The 14,603-nt window shown below is 42.8% G+C and overlaps 1 protein-coding gene across 2 annotated transcripts in view; it reads left to right on the forward strand.

Moving 5' to 3' along the window:
• Window positions 1–14,603, forward strand: part of LOC8026854 (putative aminopeptidase W07G4.4) — a 39,313-nt gene that overhangs the window by 10,750 nt on the left and 13,960 nt on the right. For both annotated transcript variants that reach the window (XM_042287392.1, XM_042287393.1), the window contains exons 2-4: window positions 264–387; window positions 4,697–4,835; window positions 6,473–6,541. In XM_042287392.1, coding sequence (XP_042143326.1) covers window positions 371–387; window positions 4,697–4,835; window positions 6,473–6,541 — 225 coding nt within the window. In that variant the 5' untranslated portion in view covers window positions 264–370. The remainder of the gene's footprint in view (window positions 1–263; window positions 388–4,696; window positions 4,836–6,472; window positions 6,542–14,603) is intronic.

A 14,603-nucleotide genomic window follows, 5' to 3' on the forward strand; every position in this document is an offset into this window, starting at 1 on the left:
CGCTGTCCTGAGCTGAGTTTTCAGCTGAGTTGAGTTTGAGACGTTGTCGTATCATCGCGCCCGAGTTCATTGAAACAATTTCGGCCCTTATTTTCGCCCTATTCTTAGCGATTAATGACCGAACTCTACATAAACGACTCTGGTGCCCCCCCCCCCCCCCCCCCCCCCCCCCCCCACACACACACACACACACACACACACACTCACACACGCTAAGTGACACCGCTGCTTTGTCTGTCTCTGAAAATGACTTCTCTTTGCAGCCTTTGCAGCGCATAGAGTTGCAGTGAAATTCGTTCGCAGCCAGCGAGTTTGCGGTGTTCCTCTGGCAACCGTGGGGACCGAATTTTTCAACGAGTTGACGTGCACCATGGCTGATACTGCCCGGTAGGTTTCTTCGGTTATTTCCTTGTTGGCAGGCTTGTCGATTCGCGGCAAGCTCTGGGGAGAAATTTAAAAGCAATTCTACGCGAAGGATAGCGTCGCGTGGTTTATCTTCTTTGTTGTTATTGTTAAAACCGTAAAAACGCCCTGGCGCTTCAGAGCCGATCTTCTTGGGCTCATATTCGACGGGAACAGGCGGCTGCACCGAGTGACTGACTTTGCAGTTTAATATTACTATTTACCTTCTAAGCGGAACGGCCTCCTAGCAATTTACATCATCGTAGGTCGTTCCATTTAAAGAAGAGTTAGTTGGTTCACTCTACTTGATAGGCAAATCCTAACGCTTCTTTTGCGAGATAGTTGCATTTCACGCCGTCTAGGTGGCGCAATGTATTGTCCAATATTTGAGCTTATTTTTTTTTATATGTACGTGCTTCCTACATTTGTGAAACCCCCTCATATACAGAGAAGCGCAAAAAGAAGGCTTACTGTGTTTTTTTCCTTTAAATCAGTCAACATAATTATGCGATTGCGAACAGATTTGGAGCAAAAAGCGCTGAACATGGTCCAAATAATTTGAGTTACCTTTACATTAGGGAGGTTACTTACTGATGCTACAGCTGTGTTTGGTTCAGATGAGGTTTAGCTGGACAGAGAAGCAAAACAGAATGGATAATTGGGCACGCCAGCATGTTTCAGGACATTGTGTTTGTTGGTTATTTTCCTGTGAATAATGATGATAATCAAATATTTATTGACACAAGAAGGTTACCCTGGGTGGCATGCAAAGCTGTGCAGAAATGTTAAAACCCATAGGTAAGTGTGCCTGCCAGGCTGCCACCCGGGATACAAGATGAAACACGGGATTCAGTCAGGGTTCAGTTCACCAGAGACGACTGCTGCTGAAGACTGAGAAAAGTCGTCACAAGGCTGCAGAATCACCAGAGTCTTGGGCAAGGGGTGAACATACAGTGATTGGGGCTGTGAGAATGTCTGCAATCTTGGCCAGGGCTGGCGAGGCATTGTGGCGACAATTTTCGCTTAAATAAATTGTGGCTGCCCTGACCTCCTGTCTAGCCTTAGGATTGACATGAAGAGGTGGTTCCTCGGACCGTTGAGGAGTCGGTGGGTCAGGCCTACACAGGCGACTTTTCTCCAATGGAGGAGAGTTGCCATTCGCAGCTGGAATTCAAGGTGCTTTATACGTCCTTGATAAGGCAGCGGAGGCTCATTTTGGCACACGAAGAAGGTCCAAGTGGCAGCTGCTGCATGCTCTCCAGGCTGTCCACCAGCCTAATATGTGAACCACACTGCACTATAACACTCAAGGTGCGGAAGCACGCACGTGGTGCATAGGATACAGAAAGTGGTGCAACCGCACACTTCAGAGACCCGCGTCGTGAATTTCGGGCGATGCCTGACATTGGCTAGAGCACGGGCACTGTGAACGGAGAAAGACATATCCGGGGTGAACGGTAAATTGAGGAGTGGTATTGAAGGCTTAAGGGGGACGTCAGACGAGGTGTATGTGGGGGCTACTGGGGTGCGACTACAACTTATTCATGTGCCAGTGCACTTGGATGGGTTGGAGGTAGTGCTACAAAACTATCAATAGTATCGATAGTCGCCAGAAATCTGACTATATATAGTAAAAAAACTATCGATAGTACTATCGATAGTCGCCAGAAATCTGACTATCAATAGTAAAAAAACTATCGATAGTACTATCGATAGTCGACTATTGAAAAATTATCGATAGTCGACTATCGAAAGACTATATATAGTCGACTATCGAAAAACTATCGATAGCCAACTATAGAAAACATTTTGATAGTCGACTATAGGAAAAATATTGATAGTCGACAGTCGTAAACCTATCTACAGTACTGTCAATAGTTTACTATCGATAGTTTTCAGACAGTAGTAGTTTACGTCGCTCCCTTTTCTCTTTTTTTCTTGCTTCATTTTTTCAAACGGGACAGCAACTAGTCCAAGCGCTTAACATCCCATTTTTGGTTCAGCTTTCAGTGATGACGAAGACGGGAGTTTGGGTGAAGAGAGGAGGAAGGGAGGCGAGCGGCGGTGTGGCAACTGTGTTCGCTCTAGTGGTGCAAAACTATCAATAGTACTATCGATAGTACTATCGATAGTCTCCATACTTGCCAAAAATCTGACTATCGATAGTAAAAAAAACTATCGATAGTACTAGCGATAGTCGACTATCGATAGTACTAGCGATAGTCGACTATCGAAACTATCGATAGTACTATCGATAGTCGACTATCGAAAAACTATCGATAGTACTATCGATAGTCAACTATTGAAAAACTATCGATAGTACTATCGATAGTCAACTATTAATAGTTCTGCGACACTATGGATAGTTTTTCCAAAACTATCGATAGTATCGATAGTCGATTTATCGATAGTTTTGCATCACTAGTTGGAGGACCACTGCTGAATTATAGCTGAACTGAATTAATGGGCCTGCAGCACTAAAACTTCGTTATACAAGTTGGGCCACGTTGCAGCAGCTTAACAACCACCCTAATAGGGCATAAAATATAGAGACCCTAGCTGGTATGCAGCAAACGGCAGTGTGGTCGGATGCTCTTCGTGTTGCTGTTGACGCCGTGAGATTGTTGAATATTTAAAGTAACCGCTTGGCATTTTAGCGTGGAGATAGGAGAAGAACGAGGCGAGCACGAGCTAGAGCGAATGTGTCAGGTGGAGTAAATGGTTTTTTGACGAAGCCGGTTCTGTCGTCCAGTAAATGACCTGAACGTCACTAACAAAGTCATTGGACTAAAGGAGCACTTCAAGATGCAACACATTGGTGCCGAAACACTCTTGCAGTCTTGGGGCGCCAACTAACCCCCAGTCCCTGTGGCATCTTCGAAGCGCTCCTTCGTTCGTTTGTCGACTTTGTGTTTTAAACGATTTTCTCTGTGAAGCCGGTTGCTCAGTCTTTTCAGCGACGTCACCGTCACCCACAAAGTTGACAAACTAACGAAGGAGCACTTCAAAGATGCAACAGGGACAGGGGGTTTGTTGGCACCCCAAGGGTGCAAAAGTGGTGGGTGATGGTGCTGTCCTGCGAGGAGTGGCAGCACTGCCTGGTTAATGCCAGCCCCAGATGCCCAGTGACTACTTGCTTGTTACCTTTAGGAGGGACTCTATTTAAAGTTCTTGATTTTCTGGGTCCTCCATGGCCTCATTCAGGCTTCAATTTGACTTTGCATAGTTTTTATAAAACCTCTTAGCCAATCTGGCGCTGCGAGCATAGCTCATGACTCTGTGCCTTGTGTGTCGGCGGAAGGTCGCGTGACACTTTCATGGCATTGGACTTGCTCGGATGGTTCATAGCGTTTGATGTGATCCATTGTAAAGGCTGCTTCACACTCTTGTGACTGCTTACAACCGGAGAGGCTTAAAACCGGTCTTAAAGCCTTTCCAGTTGTAAGCAGTTGCAGGTTTGTGAACCAGCCTTAAAGGGACACTGACAGGGTATTTGTGCTTGCCAAAGTTTTTATTTGTGCATGGGTGTCAGTGTCCCTTTAAGTTGAAACGGAGTATAGCCTCAGTTTGTCCTTATCCTTCCATGCTTGCTCTTTTTGAGCTGTCGATCAAGAAAGTGGGTACTTGTCTCTCGCATCTAGAAAGCACTTTTGGAGGTTTTGTATTTGAGTTATTATTAAGAAATTATTCCATTAGAAATCATTCTTATTACTCCATCTGTTCTTGCATTGCACTTTCTAGAAGGATTAGAATGGAAGTTGTGCTTGTTTAATGCAAAAACTGCCATATTTTGTGTGGCTAATTTTTATGTTTGATCCACAGAGAGTAAAGGAGTTAATAGATGGTGCATGCCTATGTTGTTTCCCATTTTTTTTTCTCTTCCTTTAAACTGAAACATGGTCACCTGCACGAAGTGTAACTCTTGGACTGTCGCAATGTGTACTTCGACTTTCTTTTTTTTTCTTCACAAAGCCGATTGGGGAGCACCACATCAACACCTAAGGAGCATTATCATTCACTCAGCACTGCATCCTCGGAAAAACACAGCGCAGAATCGGGGATAATGTTACGCCGGTAGCTGCGCCAAACCGTATCTTTTGCTATGCAGCTGTTGACCTGCTTTCACTCGATCGATGCAGAACACTGCAAGCCTTCCAAATTATGATGCCTTCTGGCTCATCGGAGCCACTAATATTGAGAATGTGCTGTGTGTGACTGCAGTTGCAGCTGACACTGGTTCTGAGGCAGTCGCTAGACTCTGTGCTTGAGCTTCAGCTATGACTGGTCTCTACAGCTTGCTGTTTCCGGTGGCCCTCGAAGACGGAGAGAGCCCTGAGTTTGACGCCGTGGTGATTGTCGGCACTGGCATAGACGAGCACCACCTTCAGGGCCTGGCTGCCAAGTATCTTGATCCTCTTTCTTCGTACAGAGTGGTAAGCGTGGGGCGCCCTGGCATAGCCAAGCCAGTAGCGCTAGCATTGGATTGAACACAAGTGTTTGAGCTTGACTAGTTGGTGTATCTACCATCTTTAAACATACAGTGCGGAAGAGAGCAAAAAGAGCTCTCGTGCATGTCACACGTTTATTATTCTCCTCTGCCCCTTAGCTTTGTGCTGTTTCCACATGTTACAAGTTTTCTAGTAATAAGAAAACAAATTTATTAGACATACTTTGCAACGGTGGAAGTTTTACCTCAGATGCTCGTAACACTGGGAAATGCTGTGCCGCATATTCTTGGAGGTTTTAATGCAAATGGCTTTTATAGATTAACGATAGTGATGTAATAGTTGCGTGATTTGATGGAAAGTAATTTGCAGTGCAAGAAGAGTAGAGGAAATGCTAGATATTAAAATCGAGAGGTAGTGTTTGGTTGACATAACTATATGCAGCGATGGGGCACTCGTTTTATCATATTTTCAGTCATCATAAAATATACCTCTTTGATTACTTATTTCTAGGGTTCAGTGTTTTCAAGGTTTATTTTTTTTGGAAATGTTTTGTCTGAATTTCTTTTTCTTTTTTTCTTGTAAGCTGTTTTTTTTTTTTGTGTTTATTTTCAGTGCCAGGTAAGAAATCAGGGTTAATCGGGGCTAATGTTATAAAGCAACAGCATATCTATAAATTTGTAACACCATATCAGCAGCCCCCTTCCCCCATCCCTTTCTCCGGTGTCCTCTTTTCTTCCGGTCCATTGAACTTGTGCCCATGACCCAAATACTTGAATAAGATCATCCCTTTACCGAGAGCAGAGGTCGAGGGACGTGGTTCCCCAAGAAAGAAGCAACCTCAAGGACCGCTAAATCAAGTTTTGTTCAAATTCAAAAAAAAAAAAAAAAAAAAGCTGCAGAGAAAATTTTTTTTTTTTTTTTTGAAATTTGGTAATTTTTTTATTTAAGGGCAGCTCCGAACCGGGGTTTTTCGGTTTTTCCCGATTCCTAGAAAACCACTTCGGAGGTCCTTTATCGGGGTTATCGATATTTGCTGAAAACGGAATTAAAATTATTGCTAATACATAACTAGATTGCAAACTTTTGAACTTTAATTGAAAACTGTCAAAGTACTTTGCTGTAGCAAAAATATAAAAGTGGGTTTAGAGGTACAATGTATAAAATCAGTTACAATTATTTGTGTATTGACTCACTTTCATACCTAGGGTTTTGCAAGTTATTTGTCTCTGGTAATTGCAAAATATACTTTTTGCGTGAGGACAGTGACATTATTACATTAATCTTTCAAAGACTCGGCTGAAAAACATTCGGTCTGATTTCCCACCTGTAAAAACTGGGAAGTCGGCCCTGGACCATAAGTTACCTTGGTCCTTGAGTACCAAGTCGTAGGGTCTTGGTTCAAGGTTCAAACAAACATTCCTTTGTGAGCTTTTTATTGTGTTTGCCTCATAATTCTAGTGTAGCAATGTTCATAGCATCTTGACTAGTCTCCTGATTATCTGTTTCTTTTGCTTACAAATTATGGCGGCATTGGTACCATTATCATTGTGCATTGCGTGAACCTGGGCTATATCGGCAGGTAGCCCTACCCTTGAAGAAATGGTGTGCATTTGTTCTTGCAGTGTGATGCAAAGGCAGAAGAAGAGGCTTTTGTGCTCTGTCTGCCAGAACAGTACCCCATAAGACGCCTGGTGAGTTTGGCCAGAACACTCTTTGGTGTGTTCATTTCTATTTTTTTTAGCGTTTATTTCCCCTTTTTTTTTTTTGAGGCACTACCACCTGCTGTGTAGCATTTATCTGCGCAATTATAAATAAACTCTTCCAAAGGATTCATATAGTTAAATGACGGACTACAGAACCCCTGGTCAAGGACCACTTGAATATAAATAAAGACTTCTTATGCTCCTGTAATTCTGTTTGTGGACAGCCCATTACAGGTGCTAAAAATGTGACTTGTATGTTTAAGAGCTGTGTTACATTGTTTTTGTACTTCAATAATAAGTGCTGTATTATAATATACAGTAAAACATATAAAATAGTGCAACAGAAAGACAAGGACAAGAAGTATACAGGACAGGTGCTATTTTATATGTTTTACTAAGCGCCTGTCCTGTATACTTCTTGTCCTTGTCTTTCTGTTGCACTATTTTATATGTTTTACTAAGATGAACCAACTAGCCCAACAACGTACCCTACTAAATAATATACAGTGTTTTTAGATTGACCGGTATTTAAAAGGAAAAGAGAACTTGCATTAAACTGTTTTTTTAGCCTTGGTGCTAAGTTTGAGGTTATGGGGGCCACTAGAAAAGAAGCAAAATTGATAAACTCTTTCCTTACCATGGGAAAACTGCCCATTTTTGGAAGACCCAGTATTCTTTTTCTTTTTCTGAAATACATGCTTCTAAAATTTGTTATAGTATATCAAGATACAGCACAATAAAGGCCCGTTCACACTCTTGCGACCGAGTACGACTAAGAGAGACGAGATCTCTTAAAACTTCTTAAATGTTTTTAAAATGAGGGAACACACTGGCATGGTGGCGCCATTTATGCGGTGACCCTGGAACTGCATTTCACAAGAGCGAAGGTTTTGCGGGATTTCCGAGGTCAAATGTGTGTAATACCCATAGAAAGGCTCGTTTATAACATTGACAAAGGTTTTTCGAGCCAAGAAAGATAGGATAATGCGCGAGAAATAAAAAAAAAAATATGCCGGACCGCCGAGTTTACACTGCTTCCCAATAGATGGCACCAGTGTGTTCTCTGGTTTAAGAAGTTTTAAAGAACCCAGGTTTAAGAGGTCGCAAGAGTGTGAACGGGCCTTTAATGCTCTTTTTAACAATATATGTATATAATTAGAGTCTGTAATAAATTAGGCAAGATTTAATTTCTGAAAACCAACATTATTTTGGCCAACACAACAAAAATGAGAAAGATATGCAGATATCTCTGCAAAAAATGACAGCTAGAAAATTTCAAAATATGCAACATATGCCAAATTTCAAAAGCGAGAGGCTGAAAATTGAGGTGCTCTAGATAAGAACAGTGGTCAAGTTTTACCACATAGTTTCAACCATTGTGGCACGCACGCTATTCTGTGAAACAATTTCTGGATGTGGTAAAACACGGGTAAATGTTGCAGGTAGTGCTCAAGACATTTGTCTGGTGCTCAGCTTCACATTCTTTGTAATACATCTTGCAGTTGTGCCACTTCTCAATTTTTTTTTTTTTTGGGGGGGAGGGCTTGTGACGCAGTTGTTTTTGGGGGGGGGGGGGGGGGGGGGGGGGGTCGGACATACTTTTTGTCAAGTCCAAGAAGCTGTTGGGCAAGTTCTGTTCTTCACGCACACTTATGTAGAGTTACTAGAGAGAGAGAGACTCCTTGGGAGGCGTGCTGCACGAGGGTCGTGCTTCCTCGGCTGCGCATTTGTTTATGATAAATCACCATCTCATGGGAAAAAGAAATAACTATACAGAAACTGGAACTAGAGTGTCTAATCTAACCACCAGATGCATTGACAAGCGAAAATTGCCCAGACCTGCATGCGAGACCAGCAAAGAACACGAAAACCCAAAAATGAAAGACGTTTGCAAATCTTTGTAATGCGAAACTAGAGCGCAGCTCTTGAGGAGGAGGAGGAGGGGAGGGTATGCCCTTCCTCCCCCTGTTTAATTGGTTTCATCGGCTGGTATTCTCAGCTGTGCATTGACTTCATATGAAACGATGTATAGAGATTGCTCGTGAACTGCGCTGGCCCCGGCATCGTTTGAATTTCCTGGCAATGTCGGCAATCTCGGGAAGTAAAAATAGCGAGAAAAATGTGGAAAATAGTGGGATGGCAGCTTCTGTAATAAGACAGAACCCCGGCCTTTTACTCGTGATGAGATTACTTGATTATAATGTCTACTACATGCCTCCATGCCGTGGCTACAATGTACCGTGGGACTTGTGCCGCTCGGATCCATTTTCACCGCCTCGCACCAGCATGTGCGCATCGAGCTTCACCGCTTTGCACCGGAGTGCTAGGTGCAGCAGCTGACGTGGGGGAGCGCCTGGCTTGGCGCGATTGGCTCGAAAATTGTGCTCAGTACTAGTATTGCAGGTCGACCTTTTTTGGCCTTGTCTGTAGGCTAACCTCTAATATTAAAACATTGTGCCGACAAAAGGGAAAAGAAGAAATGCAACTCTATATTTGAATAAATGTGGTAGTCTAGATGGTGCAGTCGTCAATCGGAAGGGCAGTAAATTTTGACTCGACCCTGGTTTCAACGCCGCTAAAGTGCATGGCTACTTTTAAAAGCTCAACTGTAGGTTTTCATAATATTCGTGGGTGGTCGGTTTTGCAGTTCATGATATAGGAATCTTGAGCTTTGTAGGTTCAGAGAACTTGGGAGGACATATCTTTATTGGCCTAAGCAGATATACTGGTTTTTGCTGGAATTTTATATTGATTAAATTTACAGTCTAAATAAGCAATCGAGTGTAAAAGGGGGAGGGGCAGAGGCTTTATCTCTACTGAACTGTCGTGCTATGCTTCATTTAAAATAAATCATTTAATACCAATTGTAGATGGAACCTTCTCTGACCTGAGCATACTTTATAAAAAGAAGGCTGTATGTCCCATTTAACGAGGCAATTACTTTTTCATTTTCGAGTGATGAGCAAACAGACGTTGCGCATTTGCTCCCAAAGCATCAGTGGCTGCTCCAAACCAATATTTTGCCCGCTACAAAACCTGCCGCAACAGATAAATGCACCTTCCATCACTCATACTATGCAAGCATCGCAATGAGGCAGCATCGAGCTCCGACCACCCCACCCATTTTATAGTGGTTCATGCAAAGGAGTGATATTAGTAGGCACCAAATTTTGGTGGCATGCATATCGTAACAGGGCTCAGTCAGCGCCATGAACATGGGACTATTGAAGCCAGTCTAATTGAAAAAGCCAAAAAGACTGTGTCGTCTGCAACGCCAAACATATCAAAAGGAGAGAGAATTTCTAAATGCAGAACTTGACTCTCATGTGGCCACTCACACATAGATTTTGGCTTTAGCATCTTTGCCCCTTCTCTTTGCCCGACTGCCTTTCTCACATCTTGTATATCAAGATTTTTCACCGGGGTTCTTGTGCTCAAAATTACACATTGTTTCTAAATGGTAGAGTATGGTAGCCTGTGCCCATTCTTGGTTTTTTATTCTTTCAAACTTGTGCAGTCACATTCACAATGCGCTCACATCATTAAGAAGACAAGCTGGCTACTCTACACTGCGGCTCATAGGTCGCGTCAGTTGCCATTTTCGTGCGATGGTGGTTTCTAAACAAAGTCACTACTGTGTGCTGGGATCTGTATGACATGGAGACGACCGCTGACATTAACTGTTGGCGCCAGCAGGACTGAAGCCACTTCTGCATGGTCCAAATGGCGTCGGTGCATGTTTCTAGGAGATGGTTATGTTTTTGTTTTCTTTTTTTCTATTTCCCTCATTTACTTCTGACCCAACAGAACTCCCTCCATAACCCGTTACGGAAAAGGGCTGCCGAATTTTTAGGGACCAGTAGAACTGGCCATTTTTCTCCCACCTGTTTTCTTCAAACTGTACTTTTAGGATAAGGATAAAGTTTATTTACAGAAGAAAATCAGAAACACATCCAGCCTGCTTAATCATAGAATGCTTGTATGCGGGGCAGTGCAGTAAATTTACTCATTTCAATTTGTAGACATACACAAAAAATTACTAATGGTGTCGTAAAACAGTTTTGGCACTTTGCAATAATGAAACAATACAATCAAAAGGAAAAGTACAGACTTAGCTCATGTTGAAGCTTTTCAACGACATAATTCAGTTAAGCCCATTTCATTGTGTAATGACAAAGATCACCATAAGTACAATAACTAGTGGCAGTGAAAAAGAATACAGATGTTCACACAAAGTTTCATAGTTCAACTCGTCAATCCTCTAGTTAGGTCTGATGAAAGAAACACCACTCTTTTATCTTTTTTTCATCTGCTTCTTGGATCTGTAGGTATACTATTAAATATAATGAGAGCATGAATTGGGTTGCTTAAAAAGCAGCCCGATTTCTCTCAAAAAGAAGCCACGTTGAGGGCGAGAGGCCTGCACGCAAACAGCACAAATTATGAATGACGCGTTTTGTCTGAATATTGACACTGCTATGACTTCCGCAGGAATAAATGTTATTGCCAGACGTTCTGACACCCCGTCATCCCTAACAAACATCAATACACAAGGCGGATTTTTTCGGTCGCTCACCAGTCACCTAGCTGTGTTTGGAGATTTGTGTTTGTCCTTTGTCCCTCTTGTTCCCCTTCTCCAGGGATTATTTTCGTCATTCTTGTACAGCTCGCTTGCTCCTTTGCATTTAAATGCATTATAATCATCACCTTTTCTTTTTTCACAACACAGAGAATGACAAGGGAAATTGCTAAATTTGAACCCGGTACAAGTCACTTTATTAACATTGACTTCGTTCAATGCTAACACATCTAGGTTACTCAACCTGCCTGACAAATAAACACTCAACTGATCCCAGTGTTTTTGCAGGCTTCTAACATTATCATGCAGCAGGGTAAATTCAATATTTTTAGACTGTGTTTCGGTGCAGTCAGTAAAAGCCTCCCATTCAAAGAATGATTGAAATGAGGTTTCCATTTTAACGCATTTTGTTTAGGTCTCTTGCATTATCACTTCTAATAGAAGCCGCACCTTCTCTTTGTCTTACGAAGATTTTATCATTACGCATCTATACATACTTGTACTTTTCTCCGGCAGCCTTCTCTGTCTCCCAGAACAGTCCTCTAATAGTCCTGGTTAGATTTTCATTAAAGGAGCTGTGCAACGATTTTAACGTTGAAAGAATTGGCATCTGCTTTTGACATTGTTCACCTTGTCACAAATGACAGAAAACACACCTCCTTTCATCAAAATGTTGCAATTCCGCCGTGTAATAGCAAGGCAAAACTTAGAATATTCCCCAACCTGCAGCCGCGAGCGGCGGCCATGAGAAACACGCAGCGTAACGTCAATGGGGAATCTTGTAGAGAGATAGCAAGTTGTGCTATAAGGTAAGAAGTTGTGCTAAAAGGTAACTCGATAAAGGGTAACTTTTCTATAAATCTTGTCGTTCCAACATATATATAAATGCGTCAAAAACCTGGTATCATCAACAAAACTTTTATTATACGGAGTTTTAGTGGCGCCATCTATCCTAGGTCAACAAAACCGTCAGCTCTCTCTGCTACCGCGAACAGCCGCCAGAAGCCAAAGGGGGAGGGGGACAGGGCCGGACGGGTATGGCCGGACCCGGATGAGACTTTCCTCCTTTCACCATATTGTTCGCGCGGTTGTGAGCAGATGAGTTCTCGCTGCTCACTGATGGCTCTAAAGAGAGAACTTTTCCGGAACCCCGCGCCTACCCTGTCAACGTCACTGCGCACGTGACCCGGAAGACGACGTATGAGTTGAGAGGCGGCAAAAACATGGATCTTTTTAATTTTTTAAAATAAAAACTAGGGTATCCAGGCGAAATCTGTTTTCTGTAGTTCACTTCAGAAGTGTCAGGCATCAACTTCCACAATAATTTAAGCAAAGCCCTGAAATTGTTGCACAGCTCCGAAGATTGTGGGAACCACGTGTTCCCCGCATCCCTATCTAGGCCTAGCTCAGACAGGCCGTGGGGCGTCGCCATGTCGGGACGAGTCCCGGATGCAAGGCGAGGCCGTGCTCCTTGTGGATGAGTTTCCCTCGCTCTTCTCGGGTGATCTGCCGAAGGTACACCCTCCGGAATTTTAATACTTGGACGCGTCTGCCGCTCCGGGGAGCCCACCTACATCCGGCCAAAACCAACAACCAGGAGCAACTCTCCTGGTTGTACGGAGCCTTCCTTTATTGTTCTGACCCTCCCCCTTTCGTGATACTGTTAATGGTGGCAGCGTGGACTCCTAATGGAGATACTGTCAAAAGAGACAGCGCCATTATCTCAGACTGTGATGTGACATTTTGGTCAAGAAACACATCATTATCCAGACCCAAGGAACCTACTGTGTTTCTATGTGGTACCCCCACAGGGGCAACCCACAAGATTCCATCAGTTCTGAGTGCACTTTGTTTTTCCGTTCAGAAATTCCTACTCGTTAAGTCCGTGAACTGAACCAAGATCGGAGCTATTTTATCTTCCCTGGCTTTTAGCCTGTGCTAGGCCTCAATGTGTTCAGTAGTGGGCACAGGGAGTCCCAGTCTGGGTGCCAGATCCTCAACCAGTTTCGTTACATCTTCATGTGGTTGCTATCCTGTACTGTGAATTGAATCTTGATGTTCTTTCGATGAGAGTACAATTCTGCCTCATTTAGTGAAGTTCTTGTTTCCTTGAATTTCTAGGTTTCTTGCTTCCATCCTGGTTTCTAGTTCATCTGATTTCTTTTTCAGTTCTTTCATTGCGATTTCGTGACTCTTTAACATTGCAAGAACCTCATCATACTTGGTAGAAAGCTCATTTAAGCTCTTTTCCATAGCTTCTATTGTTTTTGTCTGGTTTTTCATTTTACTCATCATGGCATTGCCTTTGCTTGATTGTTCGCTAAGCGATTTCTCTACACTTGCGATTTTACCCAGTACTTCAGTCTGCTTTTTGTCGATCTCTGACAGTCTTGTCATGATAGCTACCAAACTGCACTCCTGGGTACCCTGCATCGACAGATCATCCTCGGTCATCCTGCTTGTCTCCAAAGAAGACAAACTGAATGAACCCCTAGTGCGCGTTTCGCTCGTGACGCAGTGCCAGGAGTTCTGTTCCTCTGCCGTCATGTTTTTAAAAAAACGTTTTTGTAGTACCGGAACATTTCTTTACGTGATAACGACTTTTGCACTCAACGCATGCAATAGTCACAGTATCCTTTGAGAAAGCCTCAAAGCATGCAAAACATCCCACGTAGCACAAGAACGTTCTGAGAACATTCCGGGAATGTTCAAAAGAACAAAGGAAAAATTTTTGGAATGTTACAACTTTACGTAAGAACATTCTATCAACGTTGTCAGAATGTGGTGCAGGCACTTATCGCTACATTCGAGGAATGTTTTCTGAGGGACATTCTTAGAACATTCTGAGAACGACACAGAACATTACCAGGACATTCAATTAACATTCAAATATCCTAAAAAGGTTCTAAGATCGTTCTCAGAACATCCAAAGAACATCTAGACGGTGGTTTTAAAAGTGCACCGTCTAGATGTTCAACCAACTAGCCCCCCAATTAATTCTGTCGCATCCAAAGAACTTCTGCAACTTTCTTGAAATGTTGCAAATTTTTGCAGGCACATCCTTTCCATTTCCTCGGAACGTGGCATGGGTACATCGCTACATTCAGGGAACATTCTCTGAGGACTATTTACAAAGAGTCCACAATTACGGTTTACTTAGGAGACAGCCCTAATGCGCCGCACTATATACTGTAAACGACTAAATTTTCGCGAGGACCTAGTTTTCGCGAATTTCGCAAATCGCCTACAATTCGCAAAAAATATGTCCCGCGAAGAATTTGGGCAATATGTGAAGGCTCCGGAAGCTACACTCGATTCGCGAAAATTATAACCTGCGAATGATTTCAAATTTTCAGCTTTGGCCCGATTCGCGAAAATTTGAGCCTGCGAAAATTAAGTAGTTTACAGTATATGGTTGTGATAAAGCTCCTGGCAGGGCAATATTTTTTAATTGAAACAGATTTTTAAAAG

Source organism: Ixodes scapularis, unplaced genomic scaffold (assembly GCF_016920785.2).
Source record: "Ixodes scapularis isolate PalLabHiFi unplaced genomic scaffold, ASM1692078v2 PGA_scaffold9__187_contigs__length_104089568, whole genome shotgun sequence".
Classification (NCBI taxonomy): domain Eukaryota; kingdom Metazoa; phylum Arthropoda; class Arachnida; order Ixodida; family Ixodidae; genus Ixodes; species Ixodes scapularis.